Source organism: Lactuca sativa, chromosome 1 (assembly GCF_002870075.4).
Source record: "Lactuca sativa cultivar Salinas chromosome 1, Lsat_Salinas_v11, whole genome shotgun sequence".
In the NCBI taxonomy this organism is placed as follows: Eukaryota; Viridiplantae; Streptophyta; class Magnoliopsida; order Asterales; family Asteraceae; genus Lactuca; species Lactuca sativa.
This window is the reverse complement of record NC_056623.2, coordinates 53,567,676-53,591,013: the sequence shown is the minus strand read 5'-3', so window position 1 is coordinate 53,591,013 and position 23,338 is coordinate 53,567,676. Positions and strand designations below refer to the sequence as shown.

Sequence of the window (23,338 nt, the reverse complement as noted above, 5' to 3'; positions counted from 1 at the left end):
AAGAAAAGCAGGTACTGTGGAGGTTATGTGTGACAACTGTTCAACTATATAGCTATTAAAGAATCTAGTAATGCATAGGAGAACAAAGCATATAGATGTTCGTTTTCACTATATCAGGGAATTAGTGAACAAAGACATTATACCACTAAAGTTTTATGGCACCAAGGAGAAGCTAGCAGACATGATGACCAAGCCATTGACTTTAGCTGCGTTTGAATTCATCAGAGAAGAAATTGGAGTGAAAGATATTAAACAAAAAGCTCAAAGCTTACCTGTTGAAGGGAAGGAATTTATTGGGCTATTCTCAATGTTTTTGGTTTAGCCCACGTTTTTAGGTTGTGTTTTTGAAATAAGGCCCAAAGCCAAGAGTCAGTATGATTTAAGAAATTAAAATACCAGGTCATTCCCTTTATCTTTTGTGTTGAACAAGAATTAGGGATATCTTTTAATTTGTTATGTTTTGAGTCTTTTTCGTTCTTTCTGTTTTGTAATGGCTATAAAAGCCCTTTTGCTCTTGAATAAAAGTATCAGAGATTGTGAGTCGAATCAATTGTTATCACTTGTTTTCTACACAGCTTTGCACAGAGTATGTCCTTTTTTACTTTTTGTTATGAGATTAGATTTGTTTGATAACTTTTTTTTTTTTTTTTTTTTTGTAAATTATGATATTTTACAGTTTATTTAGGGCATATATGAAATACTCTTTGATTTTTTTGGTCTGATTGATAGATAGTAATTTATTCTACGTAGTCACAAAACAAGAATATTTGGTATTTAATGATTGTAATTTCACTTTCAAATACGGCCTTGCAGAAGATTCATGGTCTACAAGAACGTATTCAATAAAATGACCAACAAGCAAAAACTTAATGAAGTACAGGAGCATGTACTTGTGTTTCTATATGGTTTGGTTGCTTTTCATCTTTTGAATATTCCTATGTCTATTTCTGCTTTTAAAATTACTTTTCTATGTTTCAGCATGGAGTCATCACTCAAGAAACTAGCATATATAAAGATGACAACACTTTCATGTGGTATGACAATTGGCATCCTCTTCGGTCTTTTTCGTATGTTCTTTCCCACAGGTAAATCTCGAATGTTGGGTTTAGATTTAAAGATAAAGTGAGTGATGTTATTGTTAATGGTAACTGGAGTTCGCCTGTTATGTTTATGATATTGTGTTGATTTTAGTATTCAACAAGTCTGGAGTGATCTTAATGATGCTGGTCATGTTTTTCCGCGGTGTGGTTTAAGCACAGTTTCATATTATGGTTGGCCATTAGGGAAAGATTGAATATGAAATTCTGGGATGCTTCTAAGAATCTTTGTTGCACCTTTTGTAATCTGCAACAAGACTCACACCTAGGGGCGGATCCAAGGGGTATACCCGTCAAAAAAATTTCGGTAGTGTAAATTTTTTAGAGAAAAAATCATTTTATGTAATGTATATATACGCATCCCTTCACTTATAAGCACAAACAAATAGTTAGTCTACTGGTTAAGGTGTTGACTTAATGAAATAAAGGTCTCAGGATCAATTCTTGCTCCTTACAAATTATTTGTTTACATATCTTTTATTTTTCCAACTATTCTATTCTTTTATTTTCCCAACTATTCTATCCCACATCGCCAAACACATATAAACTTAGTTATTTTCATCTATTATATAAGCTTGTTATCCTCATGCTTTATTTGATATCTACTTTAAGTCCACATCGATTGAAGTATCAAAAGATACTTCAACTTCATGTTTATATAACAATACTTGAAGTTAGCTAACGATTCGATTAAGGTTTGGGTTTAAAACCAAAACCAAACCAGGATACCGAAGTACAAATTGAAAACCGAAAAACCAAATCAATGGTATTGGGTTCGGTTTGGTTTAAAATTTTCAAAACTGAGGTTGTTGGTTTTCGGTTCGGTTTTAGGAAAAACTAACCCGAGCTGCCCCATGCTCAGTTGTTGCGGTGATACCCAGGAAAAAAAATCGGGATACCCCTTTGCTTTGAGCCTGGCTCCGCCACTGCTCACACCATCATTTATTCTTTGATTGTTCCTTCTTGAATTACATATGTCTCACATGTTGTGATGGATAAAGTTGAATTCAGTAAAATGGAATGAGTTAATTGAAAACCTGTAGATTTCTTTAAAAGTAAATTTTATTAAGAAACTTGCTCTTGTAGCCACTGTTTACCATATCTGGAAGGAGAGAAACAATAAGCTATTTAAGAAAGGAAAGAATGGAAAAAAATAAGGTGATTTTGAACATATTTGAAGACATGAGACTTAAATTGCTTGGGTTTAAGACTGGATATGTGGGATTTGATAATGAGATAAGAAGTGGGGGTTTCCCAATGTCAATGGAATTTTTTATTTTTTGAGAAAATATTAGAATTTAAACAAAGTTTGGCATGAAAATTGGTTAATCTGGTGGTTTGGTTGCAATTCGATGTGGATTTTTTTTTTGAAATAAAATATAACAAAGTTGTGAGAATAAGAATAAAGGACATTGGTTTGGAATAAAAGGGTATTATGGTCTTTTTCTAGTTACAGTTAATTGCGATAGGTATTTTCAAGGATGTGTGAAGCTTCACGTCTATGGTTGGCAGGGAGAAAGGAGATGGTTTGTTGTTTTAAATATTTGGTGTAATAGAAATTTTAAGGGGTATTTTGGACCATTTTTTTGGAATTTTACATGAAAATGGTTTTTTCTCAAGATCGCTTTTGGAGCAATTTTATGTGTTGGGCTCGTCAATTCAAAAGCAAGAGGGTCGAGGGGTATACTTATTATTATTTTTTATAACAATTTGAATGGTATGGAAAGATGGAGAAGTGAAGAGTTAGAAGGGAATATTGGCCCTGGATATATAATATGTAAAAGAAAGTTGATGGAAAAAGATAATAGGAAAGTTTGGATTCTTAATACTTCCAAAAGCTTATTGGGTTGTATTTGTTACATCATCAATTTATTTGAAATCTGGTATTAGGGAAATATGAATAGTAATGTACTATCATTGTTTTATTTGTTATAAAATCGTACTTTAATTTTTTTCCCATTACAACATCGTACTTTAGTAGCTTTGTCATTGTACGGTGCATGGTAACAAATTACATAATTATGATATAGAACAAAGTAAAATATTAGTAAAAAAATTATTATTTTTATTACACCGGTCAACCGTCCACCAGGTATTAAACTAGTTAATTTATAGTAGATGATATATGAGAAAAAAAAAAAAATTTATAATATTGAACATAAGTTATGAATCACAATCATTTTTACTTGGGTTCAACTTTCAGTGTGTCTCATTCTCAACACATAAGAGACATATGTTACGATCTCATTTAAATTTAATTTAACAACATAAATATATAAGTTTGATTCCTAACAAAACCCAAATTTTGTCTCCATTTTGACATCTTCCATTTTCAATCTTACTCTTAGATTTCCTTTAAAACTTTACATTCCCAACTAATTTCATTATTGCCTCATTTCTTCACTACCTCATGACTATTTTGAAATTTATATAACTTCACTTTTCATTTCTGCTCCATTTTCAACAGCAATAATATAAATTATGTTTCAGACTCGTAGATGAAGTGGGTTTTCGGTAACAAGTCTGTGAGAGCTTTTGGATGCTTTTAGTTTTTAGATTTTTTTAAAAAAATCTAAAATAAAAAAACTACTTTTTTCCACAAGTAGGTGACTACAACTTTTGATTTTAAACGAAAACAAAACTAATAATTGTTATGATAAAAGTAATCAAATATTAAATTGGAAAAACAGAAACATAAATAAATCTAATATATATATATATATATATATATATATATATATATATATATATATATATATATATATATATCAAAGATTCACAAATTAGAATACGTACTTCAATGTTGATGTTTACAATAGAAAATAGAAACTCGAAATAATAGATTGAGGCCTATAATTACAATGTCCTAAGACAGAAATTGCTCTGGAACGAGTTTGTCTTGAGGATACAACAACCAATTCAATAACAGATTTTAAATCTGTTGAAATTCACCATGATCCCTTTGAACTTTTTAAGAGAAAGTGTGTATTTTTCATTAGCCCTCAAATTCTGTCTGAATCCATGTATTTATAGGCTTCCAATAGTGGTTGTAAACCACCAACCGAAATTAACTACTAAAAACTGTCTGCAGTTAATCCTATATTTAATAGAATTTATTTTTTACTAAATAAATAAAAATTAATTAATTACTAATTAATTTGAGATTATATATATATATATATATATATATATATATATATATATATATATATATATATATATATATATATATATATATATATATATATATATATATAGTCAAGAAGAGAACCAAGGCCCAATGTCCTATCTTTGACTATTAATATTTAATAAATCCAAGCACCGTATATACATATATATATATATATATATATATATATATATATATATATATATATATATATATATATATATAGTCAAGAAGAGAACCAAGGCCCAATGTCCTATATTTGACTATTAATATTTAATAAATCCAAGCGCCGATTTGAGTAGTCCAACACCACAACCGAAACCCAAGATGCTTAACCCATTACTTGATCTATTTGGTTAAATGAGTTGGACAAGACTTATAAGGTGGGAAAATGTTTTCTCTTCCTCCTATGTGTGACAAGTCAAACATTGTAATTTTGTAGAACAAATTTCCAACAATAATAAATGTTTCAATTTCGAACTTCCAACTATAACTAGTTTGCGAAAACACACCAAAAATCTTACACATGCTATTAGTTATACATATATAATGTCTCTTAGGATAAAATGATAAAATTTGCACAATTCATGTCGATGAGCTTATTTATTTGCACTACATAAATAAACTTACTTTTATGCTCATAAAACTATTATGAAGATCATAAATCATAATCATATTGCAAACAAATATTCGTCTAAATACTACTTTTTGTATAGTTTGCTTGGATGATGTTTTTTTTACTTAATGTATTTAATTTATAAAAACTAAATGAGTTCGAATACATACACATGTTTTTACTCGGTGCTAATAAAATATTTTAATAGATCAAGTATCCTTATTCATTACATAATATGCCCTTTCTTTTCTCCACATCAACCCACGTTATCATTTTTATTTATGCAATTTAATTTTAAAGTATGTTCTTCGTTTGCTCTTTCATCCAATTTGTTTGAAACAAGAACTAATGTACTCCATTTATATCTAATAAATAGTGTATACATATTATTTTGGAAAGTCCTCGCCACTCACTTATGTTGGGTGACAACAAAACAAGTTAAACACTTCAAAAAAATATCAAACAAACTTTAGTGAAACTCGCGGAAATAAATATTCTAAAAAACGTAAATCAAAAGAACACAATATTCAACGTGGGTAGGTGAAGGTGACCTAGGTCCACGAGAGAGAGAGAGAGAGAGAGAGAGAGAGAGAGAGAGAGAGAGAGAGAGAGAGAGAGAGAGTTTTATTAACAATCTGAAACTATTACAAGCACTCAAAATTATATATTTCACTCTGAGCTCTCATAAAAGTCTAACAATTTTACAATGATGGGGATATGGACCTATTTATAGGCCAGTGTGAGAAACTCTAATTCTGAAAGGCCAGGCCCATCCATAATTATCCCATTAGAGGAATGCCCTAACTTCCAACCAATCACGGAGTGCCATGTAAACGCTTCAAGAACCTTCAACCTCATGAGCACCAACCAATACATGATGGAGCATCATGGCCATGATGGCGTATCTGCCATAAAGATGACGTGACAACCATGTGGAGCATCCTCCTTGAACATCTTCATCCTTCTGAGCAGCTGAACGATCTTGAGCATCCTAGAGAAACTGACACCTGAGTGGTGCCATTAGGAGCCATAATGGCAGACCTTCCTCATGAATGGTACGTCTTCATCTTGAATGGCGTAGCCTTGCTTCTTTATTCATCAGCAACACTTCAATACAAAACAAAGCACACATGAGTAGCGCATCAAGAATCAAGGCGGTGTACCGTGTGCCAAAGGTGGCACATCAGGCAATTTAGTGGTGCATCATGATGCATGGCACATCATTGATGCTCCATCACAAATCTGTCACTAAAAAGGGTGTCATAAATCCCTCACTAAAAGGGTTACACAAACATATTTACATTAAGCGTACAATTAATTATAAGGAATTTGTGACGAATTTCCAGTGGACACGTGATAGATTTCCAACGGATTTGTGATGGATTGTGACAGATTTGTGCCGGACTAACTTTTGCACTTGACAGTAAAATTTGAGGAGTTGCTCGGGACACCAAGTAGGTCCTTATCCCGATATTCTAAGGATGCGAAGGAAGTATAATTTGAGTATTATTCTGATTAGAACTGTAGATTAAATAGATTTAATAAACCTGATGGTTTTTCATATATTCCAAAAATGAAGGAACATCAAAATGTCGATACGCTCTACACCAAGAGTCTGATGGTGTTTCTAGAAGCAAATGATGTATAGATTTTTAGTCTGAATAACAAAACGAATTTGTTTAGCCTTTTTAAGTGCCACTTAACATATAGACTAACAAAATTTGTTAATCAATATTTTGGGATTCTCTCTTGGATATATCTAACTGAAGCACTCTTGTCGAGACTCTCACACATGACAAATAGGTCAAATCTTATTTCTGGTTGAATGACAGATAAAAACTCAAATTCATTTATAGAAGTATATAAGACACAGGTTCTTGGAAGTACCAGAAAACAAATCTCATAAAGTTCAATTCTTCTTCTTGGTTAAATCCATCCATTTTTTTCAACTTTCGTATAATCTCAATTGACTTACGAAAAATCTTCACAAAAGATGTAAGAAAAAAGCTGCAAAACAGAAAATATCTCATTTACTTGAAATTTTTGGCGTAATTCAAGAATTAGGCCTCAGGGGCATTTTGGAAATTTTTATGGAAACTTTCCTTTTAAGCATTATTTGTGTTAGTTTAGGATACCATCTGTTATAGTATAAATAAGGGTATTGTTTTATGTTTATTTAATCAAGTAGTCAGCAATAAAAGTATATTTTCCAGCAAGTATTTCACAGCTAGCGTTTTTTTCAATCTTCCCCTGTTTTGCCATGTTCTCTTCTTCCTTCCTTCCTTCCTTTTCTGTTCAGTTTTCTTTTCTTAGGCAAAAAGGTTGCGTCAGGTATCATCAGGTAGATCTCTAACAAAAATCGCGTGGCTTATCATAATGAATGTAACTCAAAGCAAAATGTCAAGCAGTTATCAACCACTGTTTCTCACCTCCCTCTCTACTGTCTCATAGATTTGCAACCATTTCAAAACTGGTGGTTATCTCAATAAAAATTCTCATTCACTAGAATGCAAATTGAATGGACTTTTGTGGTTTGCAACTATCATTTCTGCATGCATGATGGTAAAATTAATGCTCATAACATGCATATCACATCCTAGAAATTGTTTACATAGACATGTTTGCAAGGGATTCTTGATATATTTAAAAATCACATTACAAGAAAATAAAATATCAAACAAGCCGAGTACATATATAAAATATAACCGGACTAAAATCCGTTTTATTTTTACTGAACCAAGAACATGACACACCATATATAGCATTGATCAATAAGTTTGAGGATTTGCATGGATAAAACCCTCAATCACGTTGAAAGTTTTTTTGAATCCTTCTTTTACCATATTGAGAGCTTCCTCTGGAAGCTGAGTTTCACCTTTACAATTATACACAACGGTAGGCTTGTATACACATCCTCCATCAGGTGAAGGTATAAACTTCACATGATGAGTCATCGAATCTAGTTGTCCCATCAAGATGTCTCCTTCAAAGATTGTGTATATAATACTGAAGTTGTTGCTATCTACAACGTCAAGTTTCAACTTTCCATTTGTAAATGGGACGCCTGTGTTATCCCACAGTAAATTGGATAAAGATAAAAAAAATACACGTCAAACTTTAAAATAATTTCAAAGAGTACATAAAAATCTATTTAGATCTTACTAACCATCGCCAAAAGAGATGTCCCTGATAGTTCCAGCGCCTCCATCACCTTCGATGTCCACTAGGGTTTTGTATGTTTCTGGATCGACCTTTGGTGCAATGTTGTTAAAGTCGCGATAGGCATTGAAAAATTTGGAAGCTGGGAGGGAAGAAGCAATCTCGAACTCAGAAGTTATAACTGCCATGATATTAAATCACTCTTTAAATTGTTTTGAATTTTGCTTCTTTGAAATGTGGTATTTATAGAACTATGGGTTGCACATGGATGAATAATGGCTAATTATTTTAATTAATCGAAAGACAAACATGGGGTGGTTGCATTTTGCAAATCAGCATTTGTTAGGACATTCATGGTGGTGCATTATTTTAATTTATCAAATGACAAATATGAATTAGTTGCATTTTTGGAGTCGGCATCTATTTGGACATTTCGAGGTTCCATGGTGTACGATTTTCTACATACATATTACCTAAGGCGTTGTTACCATTTCTTATATTAAAAGTTGTATGATATTCAATCAAGTATATAAATTGATAAAATTAATTGATTGATGATATGTGAGAAAAAACAAAATTTATAATATTGAACATGGGATATTGATCACAATCATTTTTATTTGGTGTTCAACTTTGAGTATGTCTTATTCTCAACATATAAGAGATATATGTTACGATGTCATTACAATTTAATTAAAAAAAAAAAAAAAAAACCTTACTTTTTTCGGATATACAAAACTAAAACTTTAAATTTTAAACAAAAAATGCTCAATCAAATTTCATATGTAAAATCCAACTACAACTAGTTTTGTGAAAACATACCCAACATCTTGGACATGCTATTAGTTATACAAATAAAGTGTACGGTTGGTTAAAAAGATAACTATTTGCATATGTCAAAGAGCCGGTTTATTGCAAGATTCAAATACACTTATTTTATGCTTATAAAACTATTACGAAGATCATAAATCACAATCACAATTCAAACAAACATTCATCCAACTACCACTTATTATCTAGTTTGTTTAGATGGTGTTTTTTTTTAGTTTAATTTTATTTAATGTATTTAATATATAAAAAACTTATGAGTTTGATTATGTATGGTTGTTTTTTACTCGACGTTAACAAAATGTTTTAATAGATCATGTATCCTTATTATTAATTCATTTTATAATTATGGCTTTTCTTTTTTCCACATCAGCCCACGTTATGTTCATTTCTTTTTATTCATTTTAGTTTAAAGTATGATCTTGGTTTCGCTCTTTTCTATCTATCAAATATTTTATATTTTCATAATATGGGTTTGAGTATAGTGCATTATATTTCTATATGATTTCAGTGACTATTTATCTCAACAGTCTTATCATTAAAAAAAAGACGGATGATATTTCTTTTGGATTTTATATAATATATGAAATTATATATATTTTTAAATATTTAAAGTTAGAGTTAAACGTGTCATGGTTCATGATTCTTGGGTTTTTAGCATACTAATAAAACATTTTTTTAAGTTTAATTTTATCTAGAATTTAGAATTATAATTTTCACAACAAGAAATATAACTTTTAGGGGAGCCACTATTAGGGACGACATGTACCTTTAGGGACGACATCCGACAATTCGTGTTTTTGTCGCCGCTAAAGGTCCCCATCGCCGCTAATACGGTAGTCTCTAAAGGGTGGTACCGGCGATCCGTGTGAATGCCTCCAGATCAAGTTCTGGCCCTACGATTACATCTTGATCCGACGGATGGGGTTAACGAAAAAATTGGTGTGTGTTTTCCCTCCAACATGTCGCCGCTAATGGTTAAATCGGCGTCGGTAAAGGCGTCGCCCCTAAAAGGTGGCCTTTTTGTTCCCCTCCAGGTAGCAGATCGCAGATCAGGTACCACCTCCACTCCATTTCTATCTCGTTCTTCTAGCGATTTCAACGCTTTGTCGGCGACTGGAGACTCGTTTTGCATCTTCCATCAACTATTAACCATTGGTGCACCCCACTTCTTCAACCGGGGTGATTTCCAGCTCCTCACCGGCGTACCTGCTCCACCGGCGACGTTCTGAGTTTCCGACGTACTTCTCCACCGACAAAGTTTGTTTTCCTTTCTGATTTCCACCGTTTTTTGTTTTTGTTTCCATTTTTTTACTGCTTTTGGTGGTCTTAAAGAGATTTCCCCATTACAACCACCAAGCACCGCCACTACTGCTGGTGTTGTCTCCGGTGAATTCCCAACCGCCACTGCTGCCATCTCCACTGTTTTCAGTTCTAGTTCTACAAACACAACCACAACCACAATAATAGTCTACGTATGTATGTATGAATTTGATATATGAATTTGATGTATATGTGTATTAATTTGATATATGTGTGGATATATGTATATATGAATTTGATATATATGTGCATGAATTTGATATATGAGTGTATATATGTATATTTGAAAATGTGTTTGATTATATGTTAATTTAGTATAATCAAAAGTTATATATTTGAAAATGTGTTTGATTATATGTTAATTTAGTATAATCAAAAGTTATATATCCTGAGTACGTGTATTTGGTTTTAAGAATGTGTTTGATTATGTGTTTTTTTTTTACTTCATTAATAATATTACTCAATATTTGTAATGTAATTATTTGTATTATCTATAAATTATAATACAATTTTTTAAAAATTTAACTTTTTTTTTTTCTACCTAGGCTTCACTACAAGGAACGAGGCATATGCCGACGACTTTTTCAACACCTATGCCGATCATATGTCATCGGTAAAACCTATAGCAACGACTTGTCGACCGTACAAAGTTGTCGGTATAGTTTCGTCGGTAAAAATCGAAATTGTCGTCGGTACAGATCCACCTATGCCGACGACTTGTCGTCTATAAAGGATCGTCGGGAAAGATTTTCGAGGTAAAAAAAAAAGTTTTATTATAAACCTATACCGACGACTTGTCGCTAGGAAAAGTTTCCAACAATTTTTACAGGTAAAACCTATACCGACGACATGTCGTCGGTATAAGCTTTTTTTTTAAATAACAAAAAAAAAAAAAAAAAAAAAAAAAAAAACAAGTCTTCATCTTCAAAATAACAAAAAGATTAACAAAAAAACATAATAAACATCTACTATGAAAATTAGAAAACAAAAAAGAAATCTTCATGTACAAATCTACAATTATAATCATGAAATCAAACATATATCGAATTTAAACAAAACAATATTAAACTATTTTGTTCTTCTTGATGTGATGGCCGGATTCTGGTGGTTGGATTTGACGGTGGTGGCTGGTGGGCTCCGGAAAAGCACAAAAAAAAACAAATAACAAAAAAAAAAAAAAAAATCCAATTTGGAGTTAAAATCTTGAGCAATCATAAACAATCAAGAAAACAAGGACCAAATATGTACCCATATCTCGTCGTCGGTGAAGATGTGCAAAATCGCTTGTCAGTCCGAGAGAAAAAGATTGTATGCAACTAAGCAATGAGCGATGCACTAATACATTCTGTAAGGGCAAAATTCTATGCCGACGACATGTCGTCGGTATAGGGTTCAAATAACGTCATCGTTTCTATCTTTTGTCTTTATTAAAAGAAATTAAATTTCACGCGGATCGCGACGTTGGATTCTTACCCTATACCGACGACTTGTCGTCGGCACAGAGTTTCAGAAAAGTATGTCGTTTCAGTGTTTTACAATATGAAATAAAAATAAATAAAAATTCAATTTGTTGTACCCTATACCGACGACTTGTCGTCGGCATAGAGTTTCAGATGACTGCGAAAATTTTTGTCTTTCCCGCCCACTCTATCCTGACGACTTGTTGTCTGGATACCTTTTAAGGTCAAACAGATCTGGTCAAAGTAGTCAAATGTTTTGGAGACTACTTGTTGTCGGCAGAGACCACCTTTTAGCGACGACTTTTGTCGTCGCGATAGCCTGTTATTCTTGTAGTGCTTGTTAATTGAATAGAACCTGTTAATTTAATAATAATTTAATAAAAACATCGTGGAGGTACAAGTTAATTATAAATTGTAGGATAGTTATTTTGTTTTTTATGTTTTCGATTGTCAAATTAATCAAAATTTATATATACTAATTGCCAATTGTGATTTTTCATTTTTAGTTTTAAGAATATTGTATTTTGTCATCATTTTTTACGTTGTTAACTATATTATGACATTTCTTAATTTATTATATGTTTTTGTCGACTTTTGACCTAAATATCTTGATAGTAATAATTTGTGTAAACATTGCCTATCCTATATCTTTTTCTAGATCTGCCACTGCACTTGTGTCATTTTTTGGGTTGCATTGGTTCATCTCATGGCTGCTTTGATGGGCCATGGAGGCGATGGTGGTGGCAAGCCACCACATCCGTTCGGTGGAGATTTTGGTGTTCACCAGATTGATGGTAATTAAGATTTATTTTAATTCATTGTATTTCATATTGCTAGAGGGTGCGGAGGCAACAAGGGCTCGACCCCCCGTGGGTATGGATTCAACGCGTTGGAGTGCTACTGTTGACTACTTCTTAACTGATACACATTGTAAACGATCCAGTGTAAACAAAGAATGTCGAAAGAAGCAAGTAGTTAAGAATCGTGGAGGGACGTGCAGCTACGGTAGTGCTTCTTTTAAAAACGTAAGTTACATTAATGTTTATCTAGTTTGTTAAATTGTTAAGAATTTGGTAGTTTGTTAAATTGTTAAGGACTTCATGTGTTTGTGATTTAATTGTTAAGTAATAATAATTTGTTCTTATAGTATGATATATTTTAACTTATATTCTTACTTTGTAGGATATGGATGTTAATGCTTTTCTCTAAAACTTGGCGTTTGTGACTGCACTTGGAGATATTATCCGCTCATTTAGCAAGCAAGTTGACAACGCGACCAACAACGACGAGGAAAACGATGAAGGGGACAACGATTAATATATATTGTTTTATGATATAGATGATGTTATTATGGATTTAAATGATGTTAATGTGATATACTTTCTCTATGTTATTTGATGTTTTATGTAATGCAGATTTTTAAATTATAAGTTTTATAATTTTATAAATTTTGTATTTTATAATATAAACTAATATAAAATATAATTTTTATCTAAAAAAACAAGCATTAGTGGCGACACCTTTAGGGACGATCTTCAGCATTAGCGATGACACATCCTGCCGGAATATTTGGCCGGAATAATACTAGTTGGTTGCCGGAATATTATTAGGGACGCCGCCTTTAGGGACGGCAACTTGTATTAGCGATGAAAGGTATTAGAGACGACTTTTTAGTATTAGCTACGAGGTATTTGCGGCGACCCAATTGGGATGACATGTCGTCCCTAATACCTTTAGGGGCGACTTGCTTGACTATTTGCGACGCATTTTGTCGTCCCTAAAGGTGTCATTTCTTGTTATGTATTATTATACTGACTGTCATCTTTTCAACGACATCTACCATAATAAATGAAAAAGCATTTTGTTGCGTGTCACTTCAAGACTTTTGTCACATGTCATTATGCAAGATTTTTAAATTATTTAAATTCTACACGTCATTATTTTTATTTTTTATTAATAAAAAATTAATCAATTTCATTAATTAAAATACCTCTATTATATATGTAAGATATTCACTATATATATATATATATATATATATATATATATATATATATATATATATATATATATATATATTTAAAATGAATATAAATCAACACTATAGTTATTGAAACTTTTATTATTTAAGTTAAATATATTTTTCTCCATAAAATGAATATAAAATAATAGTTTGTGTTTTTCTAACACTAAGGATATCTATTATGATTTTTTTTTTGTTACATGAACTAAAATAATGAAATGTTATAAAACAATGCTGTCAGAGGAGAGATATAATAATTTTAGTGGTGAGTTGTAGGATTTTAAATTTTCTCTAGCTCGCTATTAATGTTTTTAAACTTTGAGATGATATAGACACTAAATTATTGGTCGCGTAAAATGCAGAGGAACGTATAAAAAATATATATAAAGTCATAAAAAACCAACACAATAATTAAAAAATGATACAGTAACAGAAACACTTCTCGTTATTTATTATATTGAAAAGTTTAAAAAATAAAATGAAATGTATCAATATCTATAATCTTCGAATGACCTCTTTGTAGACAATATTTTTTGTTTTACCGGTTGGACGACCTTCATTGTCACATATGAATACATTCAAGCCTTTTTTACTTGTCACGCGAGAAACAACTGGATATAACTAACCATGAGTTAAGACGGGTCTACACACATACAATCTAATAGTTGATAATGATTGTCTTTGACTCTTAATGGTCATAGCAAAACAAGCATCTACATGGAATTTCCTCAACTTAAAACAAAAGGGGATTCTTTTATCAAACAGAGTTAACTTCATGCAATGTATATACGTAGTCTCATTAAAGAATCTACCAGCTATAATATGTGTCTCAATGACATGTTTTCCAAGCCTAATAATTTGTAACCTAGTATCATTGAATAAACGTTTGGTTTGGTCGATAAACACATGGTTTTTTGGGTAAGTTTATGGTTTAGAATTCTAGATGCCTTAAAAGCATTCAATATATCCCAGGACTAAACTGATTCCTCAAAAAAATCTACTGACTTTGACTTACATAAAGAATCTGAATAGGATATGTAACAGCCCGGATCTCCAGGTATTTTATTGTTTTAATATTTTGAGTTTTGAGAAGGGACTCGGCGAGTTGGAGCTCAGACTCGCCGAGTAGGGTCGCGATTCTGGACGCGGGATTCGTTCGGACTCGGCGAGTCCAGGATATGGACTCGGCGAGTCCACGCTGTTTAGTGAAACCCTAATTTCTCGGGTTTGAGACCTATTTAAATGGCCTTATGGCCGTCATTTGCATCCATCAGTCCATAGAGAGAAACCCTAAAAGTGCTTTAGCGATTTGAGAAGTGAAAGGAGGCATTTCTTGACATTTGTGTGTTGTTTAGCAAAGAAGAAGGAGGCTCTAGCCAAGAGGAGGCAAAGGGGGCTGCTATTTGGGGGATTGGAAGCTTGACCCTTCAATCTAAAGGTATAATTTCGACTCATCTCCTGTTTTGTGAAGTATAACCGATTTTAGGGTTTCTTGTGGCCTTGTTGAGTAGATTTGATGGCCAAATAGTCCCATGCTAGTGATGAGACTCCGGATCTGGATCCATAGAGGTCCAGAGAGTCTCATTCTTCAAGCTTTATAGAGGACAATGGAGGTCATGACCTTGTGTAGTGAGATTTGTTGAAGATTCTTCATAATTAGCCATATAGAGGTTGTTAATGCATCAAGGCTAGAACTTTACGTGATGAATCAGTATAGGAGGGCCAGATCTATGAATTGTTGGAGTAGATCTGACCTTAGAAGCAAGTTTGAGTGATTGCATGGAATGGACTCGCCGAGTCCGATGAGCAGACTCGGCGAGTAGCTTGAAGATTGCCTTGGACCGGCCAGGGAGTGGTCCAGACGAGTCAGGAGTTGACCCAGTGAGTCAGGGCGAGTTAGAGAGGATTGTCATGTGGTCTGAGTCGAGCTGGGACTCGCCGAGTCGTTCTGGAGACTCGGCGAGTTGAGTCGGGGTGGTCCCGCGATTCTTCCAGGTGGAACTCGTCGAGTCAGGGGGAGTACTCGACATGTAGAAAGGGAATCCTAGAGAGTTGGTGAGAACGTCTAGACTCGCCGAGTTGCCGCGGGCACTCGCCGAGTCCGGTCAAAGTTGACCGTTGACCGTTGACCTGTGTTGACTTCTTAGGGATAGTCAACCTTAGAGATAAAAGTGTTAATTAGAGTCTTGTGATGTTATAGGAGGAGTAGAGCTCGGAGGATCGAGTACGAGGGATTTCCAGAGATCGTGAGATACTGAGACACGCGAGGTGAGTCTTCTCACTATACTTTACCTTGAGTAGGTAACCAGAGTTACGTGATCAGAGTATTTGTATGCTATATGTATGTGATGTGTTGTACTGCATTATTTCTATGTGATTTATGCTGTGCATGTTTATAGAGTTGGAACCGGAAGGTTCCCAGAGTTAGAACCTGAGGGTTCACAGAGTTTGGGTGCACGGACCCATAGAGTTACAGCCTCGAGTGGCTAATATGTGTTATGTGTGTGGTATTTTGGGAAACTCACTAAGCTTTGTGCTTACAGTGTTAGTGTTGTTGTTTCAGGTACTAGCGATGACCGTGGGAAGGCGCCGGCTTGATCTGTACACACGTAGAGGAATTTGATATAATTATGTGATCTTGGGATTCGTATGATACATATTGGAATTTGAAATTTGATGTTTTATGAAATTAAGAGAGAAATGCTTTTATAAATTGTGAAAAATAAATTTTAAAATTTTCAGTGTTACAAGTTGGTATCAGAGCCTTGGTTTGAGGGATTCGAGTACACCTTCGGGCGTATTTGAACTCAAACTGAGGATTTGAGATGTAATTTCAAAAGAGTAAAAGATTTTCGAAAAACGCAGAGCAAGAGATGTGTGTACGATCAGTCAGCGCCCGAACGGTGATTTCCCAAAATACCTTTATATATATTATGTGATATTGATATTGATATGATGTATCCGCATGCTAGAGTAGGCTAGGTATTGCTATTAGGACTAGAATGGCCTGATGTGTGATGCCTTAGCCTAGAGAGAGGTGAGCTGCTATGAGATGCTTGAGAGAGAGTAGGTAGCAGCAAGGGACTTATGAGAAATCTATTAGAGAGTAGTCTATGCATGATAGAGTACTTGAGCCCTGGGATCCAAAGAGAAGGACTTGGAGTGTATTCTGGTGCGGTGCGGACAGTAGTATTGGGCCCGTACTACTGGAAGCACCGGAGCAGTGTGCAGCCTAAGTTAGAATCTTTGGAATGCCAAGAATCAAGGAGAAAAGAGTTGTCGAGTGTGAGCATACTCGTGTGGATTCTAATTTATCGTATGTCGTATTTCAGAGGTAGATCATGGTGAGGACACGTTTGATGCCCGAGAGCAGTAGTACCAGTGAGGAGGAGATCCGCCGAATCATTCAGGAGGAGGTGGCTGCGGCCATCAGGGCAGAGATACCGGAGATGTTTGGGTCTATAAAGACCACCTTGATTGAGACGTTTGATGAGCGTTATGCCGCTCTTTCTGAGGCTGCTGCTGCAGCGGCTACCGCAGCGATTGCTGCTGCGAGGCCGCAGGGTGGGGATGCGTTGCTGTTCCGTGAGTTCAGCAACACAAAGCCACCAGAGTTTGATGGTACTCAGGATCCGGTGGCAGCTATGAGGTGGATATCTGATATTGAGGGGTGTTTCTTCACTTGCTCGTCTCCTGAGCATTTGAAGGTACGGTTCGCGCTGAACCAGCTTCGCTTGGGAGCGAAGGACTGGTGGAAGTTTGTGACAGCACATTATTCGCCTGCTGAGCTTTCTGCGGTGACCTGGGAGAGGTTCACCGCTATGTTTCGGGATGAGTACGTTCCCCAGGTGGAGTGGGAGCGTTTAGCACAGGAGTTTCTGACCCTCAAGCAGGGTACTGAGTCTGTTACAGCAATCACGAGGATGTTCCACGAGAGGGCGATGTTCTGCCCTGAGCACGTGTCCACTGAGCAGGCACGTATGAGCCGCTACTTGAGCATCTTGAGGAGGGATATTCGGGAGTTCGCTGCGAACTCCTCGTACCGAACATTTGCCGAGCTTCAGGCAAATGCCCGGAAGAGGGAGATTGAGCTTGAGACCCAGGCCAGGGAGGAGGCAGAGTCTCAGGGGAGGGATCGGCGACCGGCGTTGTCGCAGCCGGCCGCCAAGCGGGCCAAGCCTGCTGATCCCAGACCGGGGAGCCAGAAGGGCCGCACTTGCGGAAAGTGCGGCAAGGGTCATGACGGAGTCTGCCGAACAGGGTCTTGCTACAAATGTGGTAAGGAGGGGCACATGGCCAAGGACTGCCCCAAGGGGTTTGCAGTTTGCTTTCACTGCAACCAGACCGGACACCGGAAGGCCGAGTGTCCGCAGTTGCGCGGAGCATCTCAGGGGTCTGCTCCTGCCGCCACCAGAGTTACAGAGAGTCGGCCTGTGAAGGCTGAGACGCCGAGAGCTCGAGGGAGAGCCTTCCAGCTGACTGCGGAGGAGATCCGCGCTACGCCCGATGTTGTGGCTGGTATGTTTCCTTTCGTGTATTTATTTTGGCATATGATGTTATGCTTATATTATGTTATGTGTAGGTACTTTTCTTGTGAATTCCGTACCTGCTTTAGTGTTATTTGACTCGGGTGCGAGTCGGTCTTTTGTATCTTTGGCCTTTAGCCAGCATATCAGTGCTAGTCGTGAGGCACTGAGTCGGCCTCTGAGAGTCTCCATAGCTGATGATAGAGTGATTTGTGCCACAGAGGTTTTCCGGGGATGTGTGTTAGAGATCTTCGGGATTGAGTTTCCGATTGATTTGATTCCTATTGCGATGAGTGATGTTTGTGTCATTGTGGGCATGGACTGGTTGAGCCGATTCGGCGCGATTATCGACTGTGAGCGTCAGCTGGTGACCATACGAGACCCTAGTGGGGGAGTTCTTTCGGTGTACGGTGAGGGTACACGTTCGGGATCAGCCTTTTGTTCGGCCGCCAGGGCAAGGCAGTGTCTACAGCAGGGCTGTAAGGGTTTTGTGGCGTATGTGATGGATATGCGAGTGACTTCCGAGAGACCGAGTTCAGTTGGGGAGGTACCGGTGGTATGTGAGTTTCCAGATGTCTTTCCCGAGGAGCTGCCGGGAGTACCTCCTGTGAGGCAAGTAGAGTTTGGTATTGATTTGGTTCCGGGGGCTGCGCCCATAGCTAAGGTGCCTTATCGTCTTGCACCTCCAGAGATGCAAGAGTTATCCTCGCAGCTTCAGGAGTTGCTGGGGAAGGGATTTATTCGGCCGAGCAGCTCGCCGTGGGGAGCACCTATTCTGTTTGTCAAGAAGAAGGATGGTTCACACCGGATGTGTATTGATTACCGGGAGTTGAACAAGCTGACGGTCAAGAACCGTTACCCGTTGCCAAGGATCGACGATTTATTTGATCAGTTGCAGGGAGCATCTTGGTTTTCCAAGATCGATTTGAGGTCGGGATATCATCAGGTGAGGGTGCGAGACGGGGACGTCCAGAAGACAACTTTCAGGACGCGTTATGGGCATTATGAGTTTGTGGTGATGCCTTTTGGGCTCACCAATGCCCCGGCGGTGTTCATGGATCTCATGAACAGGGTATGTAGGCCGATGTTGGATCGGTCGGTGATTGTATTCATCGATGATATTCTGGTGTATTCGAGATCTAGGGAGCAGCATGAGGAACATCTGAGGGAGGTCCTTGGGGTACTGAGATCGGAGAAGCTTTATGCAAAGTTCTCCAAGTGTGATTTCTGGTTACGGGAGGTCCAGTTCTTAGGACATCTCGTTAACCAGGAAGGGATTCTGGTCGATCCGGCCAAGGTTGAGGCGGTGATGGGCTGGGAGGTGCCAAAGTCACCCTCTGAGATCAGGAGCTTCCTTGGATTAGCAGGGTATTATCGGAGATTTATCAAGGATTTCTCCAAGATCGCAGTGCCGCTCACCAGATTGACCCGGAAGGGTGTTGCATTCTCATGGGGTCCCGAGCAGCAGACCTCCTTTGAGACACTTCGCCAGAGATTGTGCGAAGCCCCGGTATTAGCCCTTCCGGAAGGGATGGAGGATTTTGTAGTATATTGTGATGCATCGATTTTGGGGTTGGGTGCGGTGTTGATGCAGAGGGGTCATGTGATAGCTTATGCATCGAGGCAGCTGAAGCCTCATGAGACAAGATATCCCACGCATGATCTAGAGTTGGGGGCAGTAGTGTTCGCCCTCAAGATTTGGCGTCACTACTTATATGGGGTTCGATGTACGATATACACGGATCATAAGAGCTTGAAGTACTTGATGGATCAGCCCAATCTAAACATGCGTCAGAGGAGGTGGTTAGATGTGGTCAAGGATTATGATTGTGAGATCCTGTACCACCCGGGCAAGGCCAACGTGGTGGCCGATGCGTTGAGCCGCAGGGCGGAGAGTACTCCATTGCGAGATGTATGTTTGAGATTGACCATGATAGCTCCGGTATTGGATGCCATTCGTGGGGCACAGGCCGAGGCTGTGCAGCCGGAGATGCAGAAGAGGGAACGAGTCGTTGGTTTGGTTTCAGAATTCGTTACGGATGGGCGAGGGCTTATGACTTTTCAGGGTCGGATTTGGGTACCGTTCGTGGGTGGTACGCGCACTTCCTTGATGGAGGAGGCTCATCGGTCGAAATTTTCGATCCATCCGGGGGCTACGAAGATGTATTTGGATTTGAGGAGAGAGTATTGGTGGCCCTGTATGAAGAGGGACGTCGCGTGGTTCGTTGAGAGGTGCTTGACCTGCCGTAGGGTCAAGGCCGAGCACCAGAGACCGCATGGCAAGTTGCAGCCATTGGAGGTTCCCGAATGGAAATGGGAACAGATCGCTATGGATTTCATCACCAAATTGCCAAGAACTGCCAGGGGAGTTGATGCAATTTGGGTGATTGTGGATAGGTTGACGAAGAGCGCTCACTTCCTTGCCATCAGTGAGAGTTCTTCAGCAGAGAAGTTGGCAGAGTTATATGTGAGAGAAGTGGTATCTCGGCATGGGGTGCCGATCTCGATTGTTTCAGACCGTGATGTGCGCTTTACTTCCAGATTCTGGAAGAAATTTCATGAGGAGTTGGGTACTAGATTGCATTTTAGTACCGCATATCATCCCCAGACAGACGGTCAGAGTGAGCGGACGATTCAGACGCTTGAGGACATGCTTCGAGCATGTGTGTTGGATTTTGGGGGTAGCTGGGATGCGTATCTACCTTTGGCAGAGTTTTCCTACAACAACAGCCATCATTCGAGCATTGGTATGCCACCCTTTGAGCTGTTGTATGGTAGGAGGTGTCGGACCCCCATTTGCTGGGGAGAGGTCGGGCAGAGAGTGATGGGCAGTACCGAGATCGTGCTTCAGACGACAGAGCAGATTCAGCAGGTCAGACAGAGGTTGTTGACCGCCCAGAGTCGACAGAAGAGTTATGCAGACAGACACCGGTCCGAGCTTGAGTTTCAGGTCGGTGACTTCGTTCTCCTGAAGGTCTCTCCTTGGAAAGGGGTGATTCGATTCAGGAAGAGGGGCAAGTTGGGGCCCCGGTATATTGGGCCATTTCGCGTGATTGCGAGGGTAGGCCGGGTAGCCTATCGTTTGGAATTGCCAGCAGAGTTGGGGCAAATCCACGACACTTTCCATGTGTCGCAATTGAGGAAATGTATTGCCGATGAGTCGGCAGTAGTTCCATTAGAAGATATTCAGGTGGATGCGAGCCTGAATTACGCCGAGAGACCAGTAGCCATCAGAGATCGGAAGATCAAGGTTCTGAGGAACAAGGAGGTACCTTTGGTGTTGGTTCAGTGGCAACACCGGAAGGGATCAGAGATGACCTGGGAGCCGGAGCGCGAGATGCGGGCTCAGCATCCGGAGCTATTTTAGAGCGAGACTTCGAGGGCGAAGTCTAATCCTAGTGGGGGAGAATTGTAACAGCCCGGATCTCCAGGTATTTTATTGTTTTAATATTTTGAGTTTTGAGAAGGGACTCGGCGAGTTGGAGCTCAGACTCGCCGAGTAGGGTCGCGATTCTGGACGCGGGATTCGTTCGGACTCGGCGAGTCCAGGATATGGACTCGGCGAGTCCACGCTGTTTAGTGAAACCCTAATTTCTCGGGTTTGAGACCTATTTAAATGGCCTTATGGCCGTCATTTGCATCCATCAGTCCATAGAGAGAAACCCTAAAAGTGCTTTAGCGATTTGAGAAGTGAAAGGAGGCATTTCTTGACATTTGTGTGTTGTTTAGCAAAGAAGAAGGAGGCTCTAGCCAAGAGGAGGCAAAGGGGGCTGCTATTTGGGGGATTGGAAGCTTGACCCTTCAATCTAAAGGTATAATTTCGACTCATCTCCTGTTTTGTGAAGTATAACCGATTTTAGGGTTTCTTGTGGCCTTGTTGAGTAGATTTGATGGCCAAATAGTCCCATGCTAGTGATGAGACTCCGGATCTGGATCCATAGAGGTCCAGAGAGTCTCATTCTTCAAGCTTTATAGAGGACAATGGAGGTCATGACCTTGTGTAGTGAGATTTGTTGAAGATTCTTCATAATTAGCCATATAGAGGTTGTTAATGCATCAAGGCTAGAACTTTACGTGATGAATCAGTATAGGAGGGCCAGATCTATGAATTGTTGGAGTAGATCTGACCTTAGAAGCAAGTTTGAGTGATTGCATGGAATGGACTCGCCGAGTCCGATGAGCAGACTCGGCGAGTAGCTTGAAGATTGCCTTGGACCGGCCAGGGAGTGGTCCAGACGAGTCAGGAGTTGACCCAGTGAGTCAGGGCGAGTTAGAGAGGATTGTCATGTGGTCTGAGTCGAGCTGGGACTCGCCGAGTCGTTCTGGAGACTCGGCGAGTTGAGTCGGGGTGGTCCCGCGATTCTTCCAGGTGGAACTCGTCGAGTCAGGGGGAGTACTCGACATGTAGAAAGGGAATCCTAGAGAGTTGGTGAGAACGTCTAGACTCGCCGAGTTGCCGCGGGCACTCGCCGAGTCCGGTCAAAGTTGACCGTTGACCGTTGACCTGTGTTGACTTCTTAGGGATAGTCAACCTTAGAGATAAAAGTGTTAATTAGAGTCTTGTGATGTTATAGGAGGAGTAGAGCTCGGAGGATCGAGTACGAGGGATTTCCAGAGATCGTGAGATACTGAGACACGCGAGGTGAGTCTTCTCACTATACTTTACCTTGAGTAGGTAACCAGAGTTACGTGATCAGAGTATTTGTATGCTATATGTATGTGATGTGTTGTACTGCATTATTTCTATGTGATTTATGCTGTGCATGTTTATAGAGTTGGAACCGGAAGGTTCCCAGAGTTAGAACCTGAGGGTTCACAGAGTTTGGGTGCACGGACCCATAGAGTTACAGCCTCGAGTGGCTAATATGTGTTATGTGTGTGGTATTTTGGGAAACTCACTAAGCTTTGTGCTTACAGTGTTAGTGTTGTTGTTTCAGGTACTAGCGATGACCGTGGGAAGGCGCCGGCTTGATCTGTACACACGTAGAGGAATTTGATATAATTATGTGATCTTGGGATTCGTATGATACATATTGGAATTTGAAATTTGATGTTTTATGAAATTAAGAGAGAAATGCTTTTATAAATTGTGAAAAATAAATTTTAAAATTTTCAGTGTTACAAGTTGGTATCAGAG

At 38.2% G+C, this 23,338-nt stretch overlaps 1 protein-coding gene across 1 annotated transcript; it reads right to left on the bottom strand.

Moving 5' to 3' along the window:
• Positions 1 to 7,500: 7,500 nt before the first annotated feature.
• On the bottom strand, positions 7,501 to 8,252 carry LOC111915364 (root allergen protein). Its single transcript, XM_023911024.3, has 2 exons — positions 8,049 to 8,252; positions 7,501 to 7,946 (listed from the first exon to the last, which is right to left on the bottom strand). Exons 1-2 carry the CDS (start codon positions 8,227 to 8,229, stop codon positions 7,651 to 7,653), a joined length of 477 nt encoding a protein of 158 aa, XP_023766792.2. The 5' UTR covers positions 8,230 to 8,252; the 3' UTR covers positions 7,501 to 7,650.
• Between the last annotated feature and the right edge of the window lie 15,086 nt (positions 8,253 to 23,338).